Source organism: Schistocerca americana, chromosome 1, assembly GCF_021461395.2.
Source record: "Schistocerca americana isolate TAMUIC-IGC-003095 chromosome 1, iqSchAmer2.1, whole genome shotgun sequence".
NCBI classification, from domain to species: domain Eukaryota; kingdom Metazoa; phylum Arthropoda; class Insecta; order Orthoptera; family Acrididae; genus Schistocerca; species Schistocerca americana.
The window spans coordinates 880,255,483-880,278,395 of record NC_060119.1 but is presented as its reverse complement, the minus strand read 5'-3'; the positions used below and the strand labels follow the sequence as shown (position 1 = coordinate 880,278,395).

The 22,913-nt window shown below is 42.5% G+C and overlaps 1 protein-coding gene across 2 annotated transcripts in view; it reads right to left on the bottom strand.

Moving 5' to 3' along the window:
- LOC124614288 (ankyrin repeat domain-containing protein 13D) overlaps positions 1 to 21,923 on the bottom strand; it is a 142,419-nt gene extending 120,496 nt beyond the window's left edge. For both annotated transcript variants that reach the window (XM_047142931.1, XM_047142932.1), the window contains exons 1-2: positions 21,704 to 21,923; positions 15,908 to 16,043 (exon numbers count right to left, since the gene is read on the bottom strand). In XM_047142931.1, coding sequence (XP_046998887.1) covers positions 15,908 to 16,043; positions 21,704 to 21,802 — 235 coding nt within the window. In that variant the 5' untranslated portion in view covers positions 21,803 to 21,923. The remainder of the gene's footprint in view (positions 1 to 15,907; positions 16,044 to 21,703) is intronic.
- Between the last annotated feature and the right edge of the window lie 990 nt (positions 21,924 to 22,913).

Here is a 22,913-nt window from a genome sequence, read left to right as displayed (position 1 = left end):
AGGATAATTTGAAACAAGATGAAATTATAGTAATACTAGACTTTTCTGAAAATTATGCCTTTATAGTTCAAGATGACATCCAAGAATATCATTGGGATAACAATCAAGCAACCCTCCAGCCATTTGCGATTTACTACACAGTGCGTCTGACTAAGGATTCAGAAGCAAAGGCAGCAACATACAACCAGGTTGCTATGTTATTGCTGTTTATGATGACAAATGGTACTTAGGATGTGTTGCAAAGTGCTGCAAAGCAGAAGGTGATGTATCTGTGAACTTCATGGCACCAGCAGGACCAGCAAGATCATTTCATTGGCCACGTTTGGCAGACAGGTGTTGGATTCCTTTTGAACATAATCTTATGACAGTTCCAGTTCCTACCACAGTGTCAGGAAGACAGTACAATTTGCCACTAAATGTACAGAGTACAGTAGCTAAAGTGTGGGAGAACTTCTGTTCGAAGCACAATTGACTGGTTTTTAGCAGTTAAGGTTGTAATGGTACTTGAATTACGTAACCATTACGGCACCTCACCTCAACCTCTCGATACCAGCAATATTCTACTGTGTTTCTGTAAACTAGTTAACATATTTCTGTGACAACATTCAGATTTGATTTCACTAATGTAGAGGTACTTTGATACATTGATATGTTTATATTGCAATGATATTATTCTTATGTGTATTCTTTCTTTTGTCACTATGATCTCTGACGTACTTGTAACTCTGATTTTTGGGCACGTAAGCGGTTATTAGGGAGTCAAGTCTTGGTCGTCATGTTGAAAAGACGCAAGTTGTAGTCAGTTTAAGAAATGTGAACTTTAACAGTGAGGAAGATATTTTCAAGTATGTTTTATACTGTGAAGTTGCAACAAAAGAAATAAAAAAGAAGTGTAACTTAAATTCGGAGTGCTGATTACTTTTTTACATCACCATTGTCCTAACTTGCAAAAGTTTAATCTTCAAGAATGGTTTATGAAACACATCTATAAAACTTTTGAATATCGCAGAACAACACCTAGGCCTCTTTGCATCCGAGCTTGGAATCATCACTACCTAGATTTTCGACGATTGAGCCATGAGTTCACAACGAGACCAGCATGGGAAACACGAAAAGATGAGTGCCTAGTTTATCCATTATTTTAAGAAATTACTTTATTAACTGTGCTTTAATGACACGTGCCACATAATATCACTTTGTTGTTGCCCAAAAATGCAATATTTAGCAGCGTGAGCAACACTAAAATCATAATTAACTTTTTACCTTTGTTGTGGTAGGGTTGTTAGAACGTGCAGTAAACATTAATGATAGGTTGTGTTAATTTGTCTATATGTTGTTGCTTAGTGATTAAACAGTTGTGGGAGAGGATAAGAAGAGGCAGAACAGTTTATGATATGTTTTCACAAAATTGTGTTGTGGAATAATGGCCACATCACCAACTACATCTGTCAACTTCCATTGTACACAAATGTCTTGCAATAACAAGCTGAAATTTTGAGATATATATCATTATGGTCTACTTATGCAGTGTGTGAAATTTGGCTTGGATTACCACTTGTCCCTTTTGTGCTACCACACTTAGAAAATCCATGTTTTCAGGTAATTTTTCAAATTTTTGTATTTTCGTGTGCATGTAACTCAGTTTTTGTGACTGATATGGGCATGATGAGTTCTGTGTGTGTTTAGGCCACATTAAGCTTACCACAAAAAAATTTATACCCTTTTTGAGTGAATTATATTTGGCATACAGGGCACCTACAATATGTACCTTTTAACGTATTACATTTTTATTATTAATTTTGGAATTTTTTATTTTCCCTCAGAAATATGTTGTTGGTATTTTGATTCATGAAGCGTGTTCTCTAAGTGGATGTTACTGGGTTGTAAAAATTTCACTGGACCGTGTGGAATTGTTCCAAAGTTATTAAGACCTAAAGTTGGGTCTGAAGATAGATTGCCAGATGTGGGTTGCAATTTCCGGGTCATGCCACCTTCTTTCACAAGTCATAATTCTGGAACTAATTGACAGGGGAAACCAATACTTTGTACACGAGTGTTCCACACAGGGTAGATTTAGTGTACTGAATTTCAGTCAAATCTGAGACTATGAGCTGGAGCCCCTGGTTGAACTGACATGGAATGAACCACAGGCAAAAGCCACCAGCAAACAAAGAAGCTGATACGGATGTTCCCACAGCCGCAGCTAGTTCATTGACAGTAACTGAAAACAGGGAGACACTCAAGACAGAGCCTTGCAGGACCCCATTCTCCTGGACTTGGGAGGAACTATGGGAGGGACCAACTTGCATGCAGAAGGAACAAAGTGACAGAAAATTTTGAATAAAAATCAGTAACGGGACCCTAAGGCCCCACTCATGAAGCATGGTGAGGATGTGATGTCGCCTTGTTGTATCATATGCCTTCCGCATGTAAAAACAAAGACGGCAACCAGATGCTGACGGCAAGCAAATGCCGTACAGATGGCAGACTCCAGGCAGACCAGATTATCGGTGGCAGAGCGGCCCTTACGGAACCCACCCTGAGACGGAGCCAGAAGGACACGAGACTCAAGTAGCCAACTCAAGCTCCAGTTCACCATGCACTTAGCTGTTCACCTCCAGTGGGTTCTTGCCAGGCTTCAGCAATTGTATGATAATGTGTTCCCACCACTGAGATGGGAAGTCACCCTTAACACAGATACAGTAGAAAATGTCTAGGAGGTGTCGCTGGCAGTCCACCGAGACGTGTTTGAGCATCTGATAGTGGATGTAATCCAGTCCGGGAGCCGTATCAGGGCAAGCGGCTAGGACACTTTGGAATTCCCACTCACTGAATGGAGCACTGTATGATTTGGGGTGGTGTGTATGGAATGAAAGGCTCTGACATTCCAACCACTCTTTCAGGGAGCGGAAGGCCAGCGGGTAATTCATCGAAGCAGAACTCTGAGCATAGTGCTCTGCTAAGAGTTCTGCATTGTGTCTGATTCAGTACAGACATCTCCATTCAGGGAAAGCCCAGGTACGCTGACAGGGGTCTGATATCCATAGAGTCGCCTAATCTTGGCCCAAACTTGCGATGGAGAGGTACGGATGCCAATGGTGGAGACATACATTTCCCAGTACTACTGCTTCCGTTGGCGAATAAGGCGTCAGTCGGGCTCAGGCACGGAGCCGCTTAAAGGTAAGGAGGTGGTCCAGTGATGGGTGGCACTTATGATGTTGGAGCTGCGATCTCTAATCGTCTCGGCGATCTCCGGTGACCACCAAGGCACAGTCCTCCGCCAAGGTGACCCGGAAGGAAGAACAGGGAATTGCAGATTCCGCTGCAGAAACAATGCCTGTGGTTATCGTGTGAAATACCACATCAATGGCATCATGAGAAAGAGGCTCAACAGTGGCAATGGAGGCAAACGAGTCCCAATCAGCCTTGGTCCATCTGGGGAGGTGCCCAGGAGAGTCACCCTGGGGCCATGACAGAAGGATCGGAAAGTGGTCACTACCGCACAAGTCGTCATGCATACCCCACTGGACAAAGGTAGAAGGCCAGGGCTGCAGACTGAAAATTCGATGGCTGAGTACATGCCACGTGCCACACTGGAATGCTTGGAGGCACCATTATTTAAAAGAGAAAGGTCGAGCTGTGCCAACACTTGCTCAATGACAGTGCCTCGGCCTGTTGCCACCAATACACCCCACAAAGGGTTATGGGTGTTAAAGTCGCCCAGTAAGAGAAAAGGTGGCGGCAGTTGGGCTATCAGTGCAGCCAATGCGTGCTGCGGAACATCACCATCCAGTGGAAGATAGAGACTGCAGACAGTAACAGCCTGAGGCGTTCACACCCAAACAGCGACAGCCTCCAAAGGTGTCTGAAGAGGGACACACTCACTGTAAACAGAGTTAAGGACATAGACACAGACTCCACCAGATACCCTCTCATAAGCTGCCCAATTCTTTTAATAACCTCGATAGCCATGGAGGGCAGGGGTTTGCATCGCTGGAAACGAAGTTCCTGGAGAGTAATGCAAAAGAAAGGGTGAAGGTTGATAAGTTGTTGAAGCTCAGCAAGGTGGTGGAAAAAACCGCTGCAATTCCACTGGAGAATGACATTGTTCGCACCGAAAAAGGCATGAAGGGACCGAGGAGGCAGATTACACCGCTGCGTCACCTGCTGCCACCGACTGAGTACCTACACGATCGATATCCATTGTGTATGGGGGCCCAGTGAGATCCAGGTCCTCAGCAGACGCCAGAATCTCAACCTCATCCTCAGATACAGAGCTTGTAGGGAGCAGTGGTATGGGTGCCCCTGCAAAATCTGGATTCTTGGGTGCCTTCTTTTTTGGTGTCTCTCGCTGGTCCTTCGGTGGTTCGGGCTGGGAGGGCTTCACTGGGTCAGTCTCAGGGACAGAGGAGGACCGTGAAGCCCTATGACCAGCTCCCTGTGGGTGCTTCAGCCACTGGCTGGTGTCCACTTTTCCACTGGTCAGATCCTGGGAAAGGAGTGACCCAAGGGACCCCTTCCTGGCAAGAGGAGCCAAAGAAGACTTACACTTCTCTGGCTGAGAAGTGGGGACTGATGTCCCCAATGGTTGAGGGGGAGGGTGTTGCTCCCGAAGTAGATGGTGCAGGAGCAACAGGGAGCTAAGTACCCCCCAGCATCAAGGGGAAAGTGGAGTTTGATAGCTCTGAGAGCCAACAGCATGCGGCGAAATGGGAGATGGTAGAACCGTTGTCATAGTGTGGCGTAGGTTGATGTCATACGCACAGGATGGAGCCACTTTTATTTTTGCTTAGCCTGAGTGTAGATCAGTTGGTCCAGGCACTTACATTCCATGATTTTCCTCTCTTTCTGTAAAATCCTGCAGTCTGGCGAGCAAGGTGAATGATGCTCTTCGCAGTTGACACAGACGGGTGGCAGAGCGTATGGAGTATTGGGATGTGATGGGTGTCCGCAATCTCGACATGTGAGGCTGGAAGTACAGCGGGAAGACATACGGCCGAACTTCCAGCACTTAAAGCACCGCATCGGGGGAGGGATATAGGGCTTGATGTCACAGTGGTAGACCATCACCTCGACCTTCTCAGGCAACATAACCCCCTCGAAGGCCAAGATGAAGGCACCAGTGGCTACCTGATTATCTCTCGGACACCGATGAACACGCCAGACGAAATGAACACCTCGCTGCTCCAAACTGGCACGCAGATCGTCATCAGACTGCAAAAGAAGGTCCCTGTGGAATATAATGCCCTGGACCATATTTAAGCTCTTTGGGGTGTGATGGTAACAGAAACATCCTCCAACCTGTCACAAGCGAGTAATGCTCGTGACTGGGCGGCAGAGATGCTGTTTTTATCAAAACTGCCCCAAAGCGCATTTTGGACAAGACCTGCACCTCCCCAAACTTGTCCCCTAAATGCTCTACAAAGAACTGAGCTTCATCGTCATGAAAGACTCCCCATCAGCTCTCATACAAACTAGGTACCAGGGCGAATAAGTATCTCGCTGCCATCCTTAGCCTTTCGCTCCTCCATGGTGTGGCCAGGGAGGGGAACGATATGGGGTCATACTTCTGCACACTGAACTGAGCCCTCGAAAGCTTAGAGACTGCTGGCAGCTGGCCACCAGCAAGAGAAGATGTGCCACACTTCATTGCATGTCATCTGCCCTGACACCACCCACTCTGACCAAGGGGCCTCCCCAGGGGTGCCACCCAGCTGCAACAAGGGCCAGCTGGCAGGATGGCCATTGCCGGGAGTCCTGATGCCCCAGGGAGATAGGCATCTACTTCTCGGCATACATGGGGAGTTACAGAGCAGGCATCAGTAGAGTGATACCTGTGTTGTCAGGGGGCTACAACCAACAGCGTACATGGCAGCCCCACCACAACGGACTGGCTACCATGCTGGATATCAGGTGCAAGGAAGTCCACAGTCGTCGGAGGCGCAGACAGCGACACTGCATAGTTCATGGCGGAAATTGCACCCAGGAATGTATCCTCGCCCAAGAGATGGACAATGAGCAGGACTGCAATGCGGTGCCCTTCCCTAACTGGCTCACCCTTCACGAAAATTTGGAAATATGGAGGACAAGCCCTACAGGGGACCATCACATAAAGGCTGAAACGTGTGTGACTCCTTTTAGTCGCCTCTCACAACACGCAGGAATACCTCGGGCCTATTCTTCCCACAGGACAGCTTCTTCTGACATATACGACATACACAATGCAGCTCACACACGCATGACCACTGTTTCTGGCTGATGAGCTACTGCAAATGATGGGAGAAGCAATCTGGGTGGTGGGGGTAAGGAGGAGGCTGTGGGTTGGGGAGGGGAGGGGAGGGAGAGCATCATACAGATGGCAGATGGTAAAGCGCTATTTGTGAGAGTATATAGGGATGAGGTGTAGAGGGGGTAGGGCAGCTAGGTGCAGTCAGGAGGTTAGACAGTAGGCAGATTGGGGATGGGAAAGGAGAGAAGTAAAAAGTCTGTGGCTGCACTCATGGAACAGAAGGGTGGCCATTCATGCACACAGTTTGTTGGTTGCCATGCACACACAGAACGAAGTACATTGGTTGCAGCTTAGCTTGTAAATCACAACTGGTTTCTTCACAGATAGCCCTGCTATTCATAGGACATGTGATGCTTGTGACCGGACTGCAGCAGGTTGTGGTTGTGGTGGTGGTGGGAGGATATATGGGAAAAGTCTGGGCCTATTATATGGATATAAGCCATGAGGCAAGGTGTTAAGACTGGGGGTTGTGCAGGGATGGTCGACGATATTGTGTAGGTTCGGTGGGTGGCACAATACTACTGCGAGAGAGGGGGGGGGGGGGGGGGGGAGGGAGGAGGAGGATAGTTGGCATGACATTCCCCATTTCAGAGTACAACATGGAGTAGTTGAAACGCTGGCAGAGAATGTCATTCAGTTGCTCCAGTCCTGTGTGGTGCTGAGTCATGAGGGGTATGCTCCTCTGTGGCTGGACAGTGGGATTTTGGGAGGTGGTGGATGTCTGGAGAGATAAAGCACAGAAGATTTGTTTTCTGTACAAGATTGGGAGGGTAATTACAGTCTGTGAAAGCATCAGTGAGGCCCTTGTCTGCTTGTCACTACAGATGTGATGGCTACAGGTGGCTAGGCTGTGTGGAAGGGACTTCTTTATATGGAATGGATGGAAGCTGTCGAAGTGGAGGTATTGCTGGTGGTTGGTAGGTTTGATATGGATGGAGGAACTGATTCAGCCATCTTTGAGGCAGAGGTCAATATCGAGGAAGGTGGCTTGTTGGGTTGAGGAGGACCAGGTAAGGCAAAAGGGGGTGAAGATCTTGAGGTTCTGGAGGAATGTGGATATGGTGACCTCACCTTCAATCCAGATCACAAAGATGTCATCAATGAATCTGAATCAGACAAGGGATTTTGGATGTTTAGGGAGGGTTCCTATAGATGGCCCTTGAACAGACTGGCAAAGGATAGTGCCGTGCGTGTGCCCATTGCCATATCCTGGATTTGTCTGTACACGATGCCTTCTAGGACTTAAGCTGCAACCACTGTGCTTCGTTCAATGTGGTCATGACAACCAACCAGCTGTCTGCCGACATTAATGGCAATTGACACACTGTGATCAAGAAACAGCTGGACCACCCAGTTGCATGTGCTGCCCATCACATGATTCTTCATTTTAATGACTGTTTCACATCCTGTGCCATCTGGATCCTTCCTACCAACACCAGCTTCTCTGAACTGCATAGGTGGAAACTCTCCTGGCAATTTATCCTACATTCCTGTAACCCTCCTGGTCTCCACCTTCCATGATTATACCTGTGGCCACCATTTCACTCTCATCACAGATAATAAACCTCTACTGCCGATCTTCAAGTCATCAGCAGCAATACTGGCATGAATGCTGCAACTGTGGGCCTTTTCCTCTCAGGATATGCCTATGATATCCATTATCATCCTAATGCTGCCCATGCTAATGTGGACCTCTTATCACAACTGCCTGTCTGTCAAGACTCAAGAGTTTGATGATGATAAGGAATATGTTTTTATTCGGAAGGTGAGGCTGCAGATGTCACATCCAATCTTCCCATTGATAGGCACTTCATAAGACAACAGACAGCAAATGACCCTGTCCTCCCGGAAGCCTGGCAATATACAACACAGGGACGGCACATGGTCAAGAAACTCATGACATACCTGGATCTAGAAGCATGCTGGAATAGGCAGCACGAGCTTTCAGTCCTGCATGGCGTTGTGAGGCTAGAGGACACCAGGGGCCATGCTCAGGTGATCATTCCCAGCACCCTCTGACATAATGTCCTTCAGCTTCTCCATAACAGCCATTGGGGAGAGAGACTGATGAAGTGCCTTTCCGGGCAACATGTTTACTGTCCACTGCCAGGGTATAGATGAAGATGTAGCCAAGCTGGTGAGGGAGTGCTCCACATGTCAAAATGATAGGGCGGCAACCCCCCCCCCCCCCCCCCCCCCCCTACAGCCAGCATTATTTTCCATGGCCCACCACGACAACTCCTTGGTCCCACCTACATTTGGATTTTGCAGGTCCTTCCCTTGACTCTATGTGGCTCTTGGTTGTGAATGTGGGCAGTTGATTTCCTTTAGTGTTTTGCACACTGTCCACAATGTTGTTAAAAATGATCCAGGTGCTGCCACGTTTGTTAGCCTTGGAAGCACTCCCAGAAGCCTTGATCACTGACAAGAGCTCCAATGCAGCAGAGTTCCAGGAATTCTGCACCTCTAATGGGATCAAATTAATCCACTTAGGTCCATTTGACCCTGCCTTAAATGGTAAAACCAAACTTGGTATGCACCTTCGAGACCCAAATGGAAAAATTAACTCAACACCTCTCCACTGAGAATGACTTGACATTTTTCCTTTCGTTCTGTGGTGCATCTCCTCAGGATGGATCCTCACCAACAAAAGAACTGCATGGCCGCTAAAGCAGATCACAAGTATCCCTGCTGTACCCCCAGAACAGTGCCTCACCATCAAAGACTAATAGATGGCCTCAGTTTTCTCCACATGATCCGGTGTTGTTGTCGACATACAAACAATGTAATCTGCAGGGGCAGCCCACCTTCTTCATCCCCTTGATCACACAAGTGATGGTCGAAGCCCAGCTGCTAGGAGGAGGTCGCAACCGCTGACAAATCTATCAAGTCCAAGCAAGACATAGATTGGAACCTCTGAGGGACACTCAAACATCTTGTTTTGTTCCAGATTCCCGGGATGAGGTGCTTTTCCCATCACCTGCAATCACGCCAACCCAATATCTCTTAAAGCCACACACAGGTCATCATGACTCGCATCCCAAGCCAATGGAGGTAGATCCAGATCCCCCACCCCCAGGTCGACGAAAACTCCTACATCATTGAGGCATCCGAGGTGTGCCATTGCACTTGACGCACTGGTGGGGAAGAGGACTGCTATGGTGACCAGGGGCAACATCTGCAACCTTCATGACATTTACGATGTGCAGGAAAAAATAGGCGATGCTTGCACACTTTGTAGCAAACACGCTGAACATCAAGCACAAGCCCAGACTTCCAGGAAGCACACTGAGAACTATGGACCGTATGGTACCTCACCAGGCATCAACACATTGTCACTCATTTGCATCACACGACTGACCCTCGACCGTAGGACAGGTTTTGTTTTTAAAAATCATTTTTTTTAACTTTCACGAATAATATACGTCTTCACTAAAGTTGTTTTTTACTAATTTCTTTGTTACAATGTTTATTTCTATTGTCTTTGTCGCAGTTATTTCTTTTCACTTTCATTGTTGCAGATATTTCTTACATTTTGTTGTTGTTGTTTCTTGTTGGTTTTTTGTCATGGTTGTTCATTGCAGGTTTCTGTGTTGTAGTTGTCCAGTGCTAATTTGTTTACTGAAGAGGCTTCTAAGAAATCTGAGACCATGCAGTGAGTTCTGTGTTTTTGCGAGGAATTTGCGAGTTGACACAGTTGCAGCGTGTTTTGTGAAAAGGACTGTTTGAAATGTCTTCTGACTGGAGCCACAGGAGTGTGAAGTGTGCTGACTATCTGAATATCCATAAGAGAGTGACATATAAAACAAAACAAAAAATACAGACTTTGTTCAGGTTGGGAATGAGTGTTCTCATTTGAAGATTCTTGTTTCAAAGTGAAGATGTTTCCAGTGAGAACTTTTTGTGTTCTAAACGTTTTGACAGAATAACAGCAATGATAGCATCTGAACAAGGTGACACCTCCTATGGTGCAGGTGATGCAGATTTTGCATTAAGAGGGGAAGAGTTAAACATCCTGAATAAGTCAACTACAGAGGTAGGTTAAGAAACTGTGGTCAGTGTAGTTGAGTCATAAGCTCTATGCATCCATAAAGCGCAAAGACATTACTAAAGCTATGGATGAATACACTACAGCAAAACTGACCACTCTCATCAAAGTAGAAATTTCATCTTCAGAAGAAAATGAACCAAAACAGTCTTGCACCTCTGGCCAGGAATTTTTCACACATATCATTTCAGCTGTTGAATATTGTGCATCTCACTGTGAAAAGGTGCAAGTTTTAACTATTATTCCAGAGACATTTTGAAGGAACAAGTTTGAACCACATTCTATCAGTATCATAGCACATGGTAGATAAATCAAAAAATGTGACATCTGTAAAAGGAGTCTTTGGAAAACCAGATCCCTTTTACGGTCATCCTGTAGAAGCAGCTCAAGTTCAAATAGTGCAGTCATTTTATCTGGAAGACAAACGGGACTGTTCTCGCCAGAGTGCCAACAAAAAATAAACTATAACTGTAACAGTTGAAGGTCAAAAAATTGTGAAAGTGAAGAGGTACATGACTCGCAGTATTAAAGAAACTTTTGCAACTTATAAGAGCAACTACCTTCACATATCGGAAGATCAAAATTTTATGCACTATGACCTAAGTGGGTAGTTCCTCATCCACCTGGAGTTGTCCATTTGTGTGTGTACTGTGTGAATTTGGAACTTTGTGTGGTAACTTTGAAGAACTTACTGGAGCATGTGACATGACACTTTGGTTGGATGTATGAAGTCATTAGTAGTCTGTGACAAAGTGAGAAACTTGATTGTTTCAAGAATGTGGTAACTGTCCTGGAAAGGGAGACACTTGGCCTGGAAAAGATAGCAGATATCTATGCAGAAAATACATATGCAACATGGGAAGACAATAAGTTAATCAAGAAAACTGTTGCTTTTGACAGTTTCATTGATGAACTTGGTAAATGGTCAGTGAAAGCAGTAACACACCAGCATCTGAAGAAATTACAATACATTGCAGAAGTGAAAGGGTGTATACAGGCTGAAGAACTATGTTTAGTGCTTCACTGTGATTTTGCTGACAACTGGTCTGTAATTCTCCTACAAGTAGTACAAAGGTATCATTGGATTAATGACCAAGTTACAATTTTTACATGAGTGAAATTTTCAATACAAGACCACAAGTGTTGCAGTTACAAGGGGTGACACAGGACATGACTTAGCACATGCTTTGCTAGCAATGCGCATAATTCTTCAACTGCAAACAGGGGCGATCATCGTTATTTCTGATAGTGTTCCTAGTCATTTTAAAAATCGTTACCAGCTGTTTGAACTGAGTAAGTCACTTGTGCCAACTGACAGGGTATACAGTGCTACTGGTCATGGGAAGTGGCCTTGTGATGGTGTAGGCAGCCTGCTGAAGCACCATGCAACAAAGCATAATCTTTCCAGATCAAATACAGCTGTGATTCAGAATGCTGAGGATTTTATGAGGGTAATAAAATCTTACACATCCACAGCCCTCACTGTTTTGTCCAAAGAGGAAATCGAAGAAGTCCGTGAGCAGAGAAAAGAAAAATGGTCCAAACAAACTACTGTTGTGAAAGGAATTCAGAAGAGACATTGTTGAAATCAAAGTGATGGACAAACTCATACTGCATGCACTTTAAAGAGCAAGAAAGAAGAAATTTCGTTCGTTTGGCCAACACCTCAGAAACAGCAGGATAACATTCAGATTCACAACCTGAGAAGGGGGATGTTTGTGAGCTGTGTATGACTGTGGCTGGTGGACTATAGAGATTACAGACACCAGTTATGAGTTAAATGAAATCATAGTGAACTTTATGCTACCACATGGAGCAGGTGCTGGATATAGGTTTCCAGCTGAAGGACAGCAACAACACAATCAGTGCTCACTTCCTTTCACAATGTTCTGAAGACTGTAAGTGCTCCAGTTCCTATTGGTTCAACAGGAAGGTATCGTTCTATATCAAAGGAAAATACTGAAGCAAGGGAAAACATTTTTAGTTCATTGACTGGCTAATTTTAGTACAAAACAGAGTGCACAGAAGCTGTATAAATTGAAACCATTAAGTCTCTGGACCTTTCAGATACATTTTGGAACCATTTAAAATTCTTGAAGCATGACTCTCTTACTCATCTTTGAAAACTAAAATCATGTTAAATTAGGCTTGGTTTTGATTTTTATGAGTCTGTTATGTGATAATAAAACAGGTTTTAATGTATGGCAAAAATTTCAATTGGGTGTTTATAAGATCTGCTCAACCTAAAGGTGGAAGCTCTCCTTTTCAGGTAATGTAGAACTATATAGTACTAATCAACAAAAAAAAAAAAGAAATCAAAATTTTATGAATTGGCATTTTTGAAAAAAAAAAATTCTATAAATTATAAAAAAAGTTCGGAATGCTATAGTAAAAGAATTTTGGAAGATAAGTCAAAATGGAGGATTTCTTTGTAATCATAAAGCAACTATCTATCAAATAGAAAAGAAAAAAAAAAAACAAAATATCTAAAACTGTTCCACAGATACAGCATTTTATATTTTTTTCCAAAATTTGCATCTTCAAAATGGTGTTTGCAATGTCATCCTTGAAGGGCTGCATCTTAGAGCAGAATTTTTTTTTTTTGGAGAATAAAAAAAAAAAAAAGTTTTCATTACCTAGTCCTTCATTTTAACACATGCTAAATTCAATAACATCCGAGACTATAAAGGTAAGACTTTTCCGTAACCTGCCTGAACTGATATGGACTATTCTTCATTTTAATTGTGTGTACTTGTTCCTCAACACAGATTTGTAGTGTAATAAAAAAAATGTATGTGTGTTAGTCCTTCTCAATGCCAACTAGCCAAGATCGGGGGAAGGGGGGGGGGGGGGTGGCAGTGGTAGAGGCTGACCACTGTCTTTGACTACATTCAGCCATACAGACAGCTGTGCATGCTTCACCTTATAATCTGTATCTTAAGACAACATACATGTTTATTATAAGTAAACTAAATGAATCTTTCACTCTGCAGCAGAAGTTACTAGACATTTAGGACTGTGTGGCTTCTGGAATGTACAGTACCAGGTCTATCTAAAAGAAATCCAACAAAGCAGTATATTCCTTTTAGAATTTAGTGGAACTTTAAGAAAATCACTATATGCAATTAAATTGTGAAATTTTGCTTTTCTTGCTGTTGTATTTATTCCATGAGCAAATGTGTTCACATCCAAAGTACCTCTACGAGCAACCACTTTTGTACCCAACCGTTTAACAAATTACTTGAATGTAACATTCATCCACAGTTTTAGGTAACAAGCATACAGTCGCATAACAAAATATGCAGCTTTCATATGTCAGAATTCTTATGACTACCTGGGCTCCTTTTGCTGGTAGGAAAGATAATTTCCACATGGACTTTCATACAGCTAAGAAACACAATGGATTTCAATATCAATCCTACAATTTCAAGAAAAAAAGTTTTCCTCAGCCCATGAATTTAATTTCTTTGAGTGTTCGGCCCAAGCTAATTTGTGACGGCTTGCCAAAATAATGATCAATTATGTATCTATAATTAAATACTTATAAACATACAAAATACCCGACTGGAAAATGTGGTAACGTTTTAGTGCCCGACATATCATTTGAAAATCATAGGGAAGATCAACGATTAAAAATTAAAATCATTGCCAGGATTTGCGGGGCAGAGAGGGGGAGTGGAAGGTGTGATGTACCTGCAAAGGAAATGCCGTACAAGATGTTAATAATTCTAAGAGTACTGTTCCAGCATCTGTAGTCTCTTTCAACACTTTTGGCATGATAGCTGACTTTCAAACTAATCCAGAGGTGTGTGTGTGTGTGTGTGTGTGTGTGTGTGTGTGTGTGTGTGTGTGGACATGATATACAACAGATAGGTACAGCCCATACCAAAGAGGGACCAATGACCTCAGCAGTTTGGTCCCACAAGAACTTACCACCACCACCACCACCACCACCACCACCACCACACCAAAGTTTAACATACAGTAGTTGCCCAGAAAATATACGGAAATCTTTGCAAGAAAATTGACTTCCTCCTCACAAAATCCTGTAGGGTAAATTTGGTGGAAAAAGTATTTAAGAAAACTGTTTAAGGAAGATTACCACCTCCATCATATATTTTGTACAGGCATCCTGTGAACAACACAATAGTGATTAGATACCACTCAGAAGCAAATAAAGGTTATTTTCCCCTTGCTCCACAAGTGAATGAAATAGGGCGAAATATAACTAAAATTGATATGCAGTACCTTCCATTATGGACTTTACAGTGGCTTGCAGAGTATATACACAAATATATACCAAAGGCTGGGTTCAATGTGTGTGTCTCATGTCGCAATGCCATGTTTCGTTCAGAACAGACTGTATGACATCCTGTAATGGGGAAAAAATTAAGTCATATAGCAAATAATTCACGTGTTAGAAAAATGATCCCCAGTCATAAATGCCCAATGTCAACTACAACACCTGCCCCCCCCCCCCCCCGCACACACGGAAGGTATAGAATGGCGTGTGTTAATGGCATAGAGGAGGGGGAGGGGGGAAGCGGACTGTTGGGTACAGGGTGTTGGTTGCAAATCGTTAGCAGAGACTGAGGCCAGGAGGATTATGGGAACGATGAATGTTTTGCAAAGGCAACTCCCATCTGCATAATTCAGAACAGATGGTGCTGGGTGGGGGGGGGGGGGGGGGGGGGGGGTGGGAGGGGGGGGGGGGGGGGGGGGGCAGGATTCGGATGGCTGCACCCATCTGGCGCCGTCCTTGTAACACCAGGCTTTCTGATCTACGCAGATGGGAGTTGTCCTTAGGTATCTGGATTCCTCCACTGCCTCCCCCCACTCTGCCACCCCCCCCCCCCCCCCCCCCCCAGCACCACCTTTTATTAACTACACAGATGGGAGTTACCCTTGGAAAACACACTTCACTCCCGTAATCCTCCTAACATCGATCCTCCACTAACCCTCTACCCAACAGTCTCCACCTCCTCTGCAGAGGTGCGCGCACTTGTGTTCTCTAACTCATTAATGGATCTGTCCAAAAACTAACCAACTGTCATCCTCTCTTGCGAGCTTTCAACGACGCAATGCTTCTGTTATTTGGTAACTGGTCGTCTTTCATCCTAAATTATTTATAAACTTGACTGTAAGCATAACTTGGAAAATGGAGTGGATGTAAGAAACATTAGACAATAGCACAGTAACATAAATGCAACAATAGGGTAAAAACTATCTGCTACTGTACTTATGAGCAGCAATCTCTTAGTCACAAATTAGTTAAATGTGACTCGTTCATCCAGAAGAAATCTTTCACTTAAAAATGAAAGGAACCTATCTGAAACAGGGAAAGGATGAAAAACTAAAACAGTCATGTCTTTTGAACAACCAACCAAGGAGGTTCATACTATGATTCGCAGAGGTAAAAATTGTACTTACTAAGATAAACAACTTACATATAAACACCAAATTCCCACTATTACTTGCCTGAGACTATGAAAAGCTCGTTTTATACTATATATCACAGTACATGCAACAGATAGAATAATGCAATTAATTTATTAATGATGTAAACTTACCAGTCCATCCATCACAATTTTCTGTGTTGACATTGGTGGTGTGCTGCAGTAGGACGCGTGCAGATTCTAGGTGGCCAAGTGTAACAGCTAACATCAGTGGTGTTCGTCCTCTCGTGTCTCTCTTCTCTTTATCGCACTGCACCAGAAATTATCATAGATGATTACATATTTTTTAACATACGCAAAAGAAGTCAAGTATCTGCAGGTTCCATGGATCATAACTGTGACTTCTCATGATGGTGTCATATGAATCAACACACACACACACACACACACACACACACACACATCTTCGAAATCTATCTACTGAGTAGAAAGGTTGTCAAGCTGATATGATTTCGGTTTTTGTTTGGAATTAATTTTGTTATATATTTATTTCCTTAACTCGTGGCGTGGGTGGTCAGACTTATTCATTGATATACTACTAATGGGAAATGACATGCTATCCATCAATCAGCCTTGTATGGCACAGAACTGAGTTAGGTATGCAACCGTATGAATACCACACCGTTACTTCCAAACTCAGAATGATTGTTGACAAACTGTAGAAGTATGTAGGTGTACTGTTCTGTGGTTGTCAGTAGCACAACTGTTTCAAGAGATATCTGCAAGAGGTTCTAGAGGGACACCACAAATGATCCACATTACACATTCTCGTCAACAAACACTTTCTTCCCTAATGATTACATCCCCAGAAAGATTCTATACAACAAAAAAAATAGGTAACACGGGTAAGCCTTTTGACATTTTCATCTCAAAAATCTGATATTATTATTAATATCTACAACAGAAAACCTGCAGAGCTTATGCATTAACATGTGACTTCTACCTTCGGTTCTTATGAATATAAGCATATAACAATATAGAAAATTCTGTTTCATTTGCTGATTTACCCTTCAGCATTAATATAATACTGAATTGAATGTGTTGTGTTTTGTTTGAATTCAGTGACAGTTCACTTACAGAGAACCAGTTACTAATTTAAAAAAAATTAATATTTGCGTTGTTGAACTTACTCCACTCGGCTTGATTATAATACTTGCGGCATGAGCAAAGAGAACCAGGCCTAGTTCTGTTTCTTGGCTATATGACATAAGATCATTTATTTATAACAAGTATGGACACAAAATTGAACCTGCAGCGGTATAACTGTAGTAGCTAATTATTTCCAGTTCTGAAGCTCTTTCATCGCGTACACCACCCAAGTTTCTTAATGCAACACTTTGCAGCCTTTTAATTTGACAGAACTAAAACCAGATCAACGATACAGGAACATTTACGCTTCTCTAGGAAAACACTTTGCAGTATTTTTTTCATTTAAATTTTGCACAATCTGATTCGTGAGTTTAAAAGTCACATGTTCTATGGTTAGCCCCCCCCCCCCATGAGCCATGGACCTTGCTGCTGGTGGGGAGGCTTGCGTGCCTCAACGATACAGATACCCGTACCGTAGGTGCAACCACAATGGAGGGGTACCTGTTGAGAGGCTAGACAAATGTGTGGTTCCTGTCCTGAAGATGGGCAGCAGCCTTTTCAGTAGTTGCAGGGGCAATAGTCTGGATGATTGACTGATCTGACCTTGTAACACTAACCAAAATGGCCTTGCTGTTATGGTACTGCGAACGGCTGAAACCAAGGGGAAACTACAGCCATAATTTTTCCCGAGGGCATGCAACTGTACTGTTATGATTAAATGATGATGATGGCGTCCGCTTGGGTAAAATATTCCAGAGGTAAAATAGTCCCCCATTCAGATCTCCGGGTGGGGACTACTCAAGAGGACATCGTTATCAGGAGAAAGAAAACTGGTGTTCTACGGATCGGAGTGTGGAATGTCAGATCCCTTAATCGGGCAGGTAGGTTAGAAAATTTAAAAAGGGAAATGGATAGGTTAAAGTTAGATATAGTGGGAATTAGTGAAGTTCGGTGGCAGGATGAACAAGACTTCTGGTCAGGGGAATACAGGGTTATAAATACAAAATCAAATAGGGGTAATGCAGGAGTAGGTTTAATAATGAATAAAAAAATAGGAGTGCAGGTACACTACTACAAACAGCATAGTGAATGCATTATTGTGGCAAATATAGACACGAAGCACGTGCCTACTACAGTAGTACAAGTTTATATGCCAACTAGTTCTGCAGGTGATGATGAAATGTATGATGAGGTAAAAGAAATTATTCAGGTAGCGAAGGGAGACAAAAGTTCAATAGTCATGGGTGACTGGAATTCAGTAGTAGGAAAAGGGAGAGAAGGAAACGTAGTAGGTGAATATGGATTGGGGCTAAGAAATGAAAGAGGAAGCCGCCTGGTAGAATTTTGTGCAGAGCATAACTTAATCATAGCTAACACTTGGTTCAAGAATCATGAATGAAAGTTGTATATATGGAAGAACCCTGGAGATACTAGAAGATATCAGATACATATATAATGGTAAGACAGAGATTTAGGAACCAGATTTTAAATTGTAAGACATTTCCAGGGGCAGATGTGGACTCTGACCACAGTCTATTGGTTATGAACTGTAGATTAAAACTGAAGAAATTGCAAATAGTTGGGAATTTAAGGAGATGGGACCTGGATAAACTGAAAGAACCAGAGATCGTACAGGGTTTCAGGGAGAGCATAAGGGAACAATTGACACGAATGGGGGAAAGAAATGCAGTAGAAGAAGAATGGGTAGCTTTGAGGGATGAAATAGTGAAGGCAGCAGAGGATCAAATACGTAAAACGACAAGAGCTAGTAGAAACCTTTGGGTAAGAGAAGAAATATTGAATTTAATTGATGAAAGGAGAAAATATAAAAATGCAGTAAATGAAGCAGGCAAAAAGGAATACAAACGTCTCAAAAATGAGATCAACAGGAAGTGCAAAATGGCTAAGCAGGGATGGCTAGAGGACAAATGTAAGGATGTAGAGGCTTATCCCACTAGGGGTAAGATAGATACTGCCTACAGGAAAATTAAAGAGACCTTTGGAGAAAAGAGAACCACTTGCATGAATAAGAGGGGAAAGCAGAAAGGTGGAAGGAGTACATAGAGGGACTATCCAAGGGCGATGTACTTGAGGACAATATTATGAAAATGGAACAGGATGCAGATGAAGATGAAATGAGAGATACGATACTGCGTAAAGAGTTTGAAAGAGCACTGAAAAACCCGAGTTGAAACAAGGCCCTTGGAGTAGACAACATTCCATTAGAACTACTGTCAGCCTCGGGAGAGCCAGTCCTGACAAAACTCTAGCTGGTGAGAGAGACGTATGAGACAGGCGAAATACCCCCAGGCTTCAAGAAAAATATTATAATTCCAATCCCAAAGAAAGCAGGTGTTGACAGATGTGAAAATTACGGAACTATCAGTTTAATAAGTCACAGCTGCAAAATACTAATGCAAATTCACAGACGAATGGAAAAACTGATAGAAGCCGACCGCAGGGAAGATCAGTTTGAATTCCGTAGAAATGTTGCAACATGTGAGGCAATACTGACCCTACGACTTATCTTAGAAGAAAGATTAAGGAAAGGCAAGCCTACGTATTTAGCATTTGTAGACTTAGAGAAAGCTTTAGACAATGTTGATTGGAATACTCTCTTTCAAATTCTGATGGTGGCAGGGGTAAAATACAGGGAGCGAAAGGCTATTTACAATTTGTACAGAAACCAGATGGCAGTTACGAGTCGAGGGGCATGAAAGGGAAGCAGTGTTTGGGAAGGGAGTGAGACAGGCTTGTAGCCTATCCCCGATATTATTCAATCTGTATATTGAGCAAGCAGTAAAGTAAACAAAAGTTCGGAGTAGGTATTAAAATACATGGAGAAGAAATACAAACTTTGAGGCCCGCCGATGACATTCTAATTCTGTCAGAGACAGCAAAGGACTTGGAAGAGCAGTTGAACGGAATGGATAGTGTCTTGAAAGGAGGGTATAAGATGAACACCAACAAAAGCAAAACGAGGATAATGGAATGTAGTCGAATTAAATCAGGTGATGCTGAGGGAATTAGATTAGGAAATGAGACACTTGAAGTAGTAAAGGAGTTTTGCTATGGGGAGCAAAATAACTGACGATGGTCGAAGTAGAGAGGATATAAAAAGTATACTGGCAATGGCAAGGAAAGCGTTTGTGAAGAAGACAAATTTGTTAACATCGAGTATAGATTTAAATGTCAGGAAGTCGTTTCTGAAAGTATTTGTATGGAGTGTAGCCATGTATGGAAGTGAAACATGGACGATAAATAGTTTAGACAAGAAGAGAATAGAAGCTTTCGAAATGTGGTGCTACAGAAGAATGCTGAAGATTACATGGATAGATCACATAACTATTGAGGAGGTATTGAACAGAATTGGGGAGAAGAGGAGCTTGTGGCACAACTTGACTAGAAGAAGGGATCGGTTGGTAGGACATGTTCTGAGACATCGAGGGATCACCAATTTAGTATTGGAGGGCAGTGTGGAGGGTAAAAATCGTAGAGGGAGACCAAGAGATGAATACACTAAGCAGATTCAGAAGGATGTAGGCTGCAGTAGGTACTGGGAGATGAAGAAGCTTGCACAGGATAGAGTAGCATGGAGAGCTGCATCAAACCAGTCTCAGCACTGAAGACCACAACCACAACAACAACAACAACAACAACAACAACAACAACATGGTTAGCTCCTTTTTAAGTCCAATTTGAGGGTATCTTATTTTGAGAGAAGCGTGTCCTCGTTCTTGTGTACAGAATTCTTTTGAGTATCTTCAAGGAGGAGGTAATTAGTGAGGCTGGCAGCTATTAATACCTATTACTATCTTCCTTTAAAGCAGTCTGGCAACACCACATGTCAGTCTGTCTGGCATATCCCCTGTGATAGTGATGGACTGCTTATGGGTGAAGAAGAAGATTTTTAGTTCTTTAGTTATTATCAACTTGACGAGAGTATTTGTTTCTAAGGGAGTTAATTACATTCTTAACTTATTTGGCTTGGCATATAGTAATTGTGATTTACATGTAGGTATCTGATAAAAAAATCAATTCATGTGTAAAGCTATACTGATGCTTTTAATTCTGTAAATCTTAGTTTTCCAAGTATAAACAATGCTGAACACAAGAGAGCCATCAAAATGACGGTAAGCTGAATAAATATCTATTGGACTTTTCCTCAACAACAGAAGGAGATAATCTACGAAAGCAAAATGTGCTAGACAGCAACATCACAAAGTATATGGACGAAAAAGGTCGAGAGGGGTTAGAAACTGGAGCGCGCGTCACTCGATTCGGGTGTTAACAGTGCTAATAATCTTTCACCGAATGAGAATAGAATGAAACAACCAGCAATGACATTTTTTAATGTAAGCGCAATATGAAACGGTGCTTTTGTCTACTGCCAAGTAGCTCTGTCAGCGAACGAAGCTCTAAACATATCACAGTCTAATGATCCGTTTAATATTATGCAGAATAGAATCATATTTCATTACGTTACAACCAAGTCACAATTCTAGTGACGAACACACACGTAGTGTCATTTGCGGGGCTTCATCCCATAACTTCACAGGCTTCTTCACTCGCACCAAAAGCAAAAGTGAACATGACAACCCGTTCTGGTTTGAAATTGCTCATCAAAATTCTATTACGAAAATGCCAAGGTATAATCATTTATTCGCTTATTATTCACGGCCGTCATCAATGAATAAATGAGAAACATCTAAGGTACAGGATGACAAACAACACCCACAATCAGAGTATCACACTGCATTGACATCAGCTCTAAAATACGAGACAATCGAAGCAATAATACGCCCTCCAAACACTACTAACCGCATCTTTTGACAGTACTCTGTCCAATTCCTTGTAGTCATTATTCCACACAAGCCAATGTATAGGATATTCATTTTTTATATCATCGATAGACGGCATTTTACTGTACACAATTACAAAACTCAATTTGGAAAAAAAAACTAGATAATGTTCTCAATTAAATATTTGATCACGCCCCCATCATACACAACACAACCACCATGCTCAAATTCTGACACAACCAAAGTTACTTCTAACAAAGATCCTGGATTCGGCAAGATTAACTTAATTAAGTGATCCAAAGATGACGATAGATACCCATTTTTTTTCCATTTCACAAACCTATAATTGGTAGCCTATAATCAAATATAGAATTAACTGACACTTCATGACAAAAGTGAAATGTAGTAGAATATTTAAAATCGTTCATTTCTATCATTATTCACCGCACATTACGAATGGTTTGTAACAAGTAAGATCTCAAGTGGCTTTCAGTATCCAGAATCCGATGGTTAAAACACTCTCAATCAGAGATTTTTATAGGAGGCAAAGTTACGATAGCGTCGCCATTCCAATATTTATAACAAACAAAAACACAAGATCAAGAAACAATTAAAAATTATACTTACATGGAGGAAACTCTGCCCATACCTACCTGTAAACGTCTCTACAGTACTTGGCGGAGCGCACTTATTTTCTGCAACGTATTAGGCTTCTTCGTTTCCATTTGTGTATCGAGCGCGATACAAATCACTGCTTAAATGCGCGCGTGTGTGTTGATGTTAGTCTAATCTTTTCTTCACATTTTCTATAAAAACAATATGTGAAGGGATATAGTATATTCATAGATTTCTCATTTGAAGTTGGTTCTTGAAAGTTAGTAAGTAGGCTTTCACAAATAGTTGGCACTTGTCTTCAGGCATCTAAACGTTCAAGTTCTTCAGCAACTGCGGGACGTTCGCCCATAGGTCAAACAAACCCCTCACCGTTCATGTGGTATTCTTTATGCACCAGTACATTATATATCCTCTAATAGTCCTATGTGGTATGGATTTCACACACTTGAACAATATTATAGGCTGAGCCATATGAGTGTTTTGTCATAAACCTCCTCTGTAGTCTATATTGTCCTAGTAGTAATACCAATGAAGTGAGGTCTGTTGACTCCTTTACCTTCACAGTTTGTGTGAACTGACTGATTCTAGTTGTGACTCACTGATATTTCAGTCAT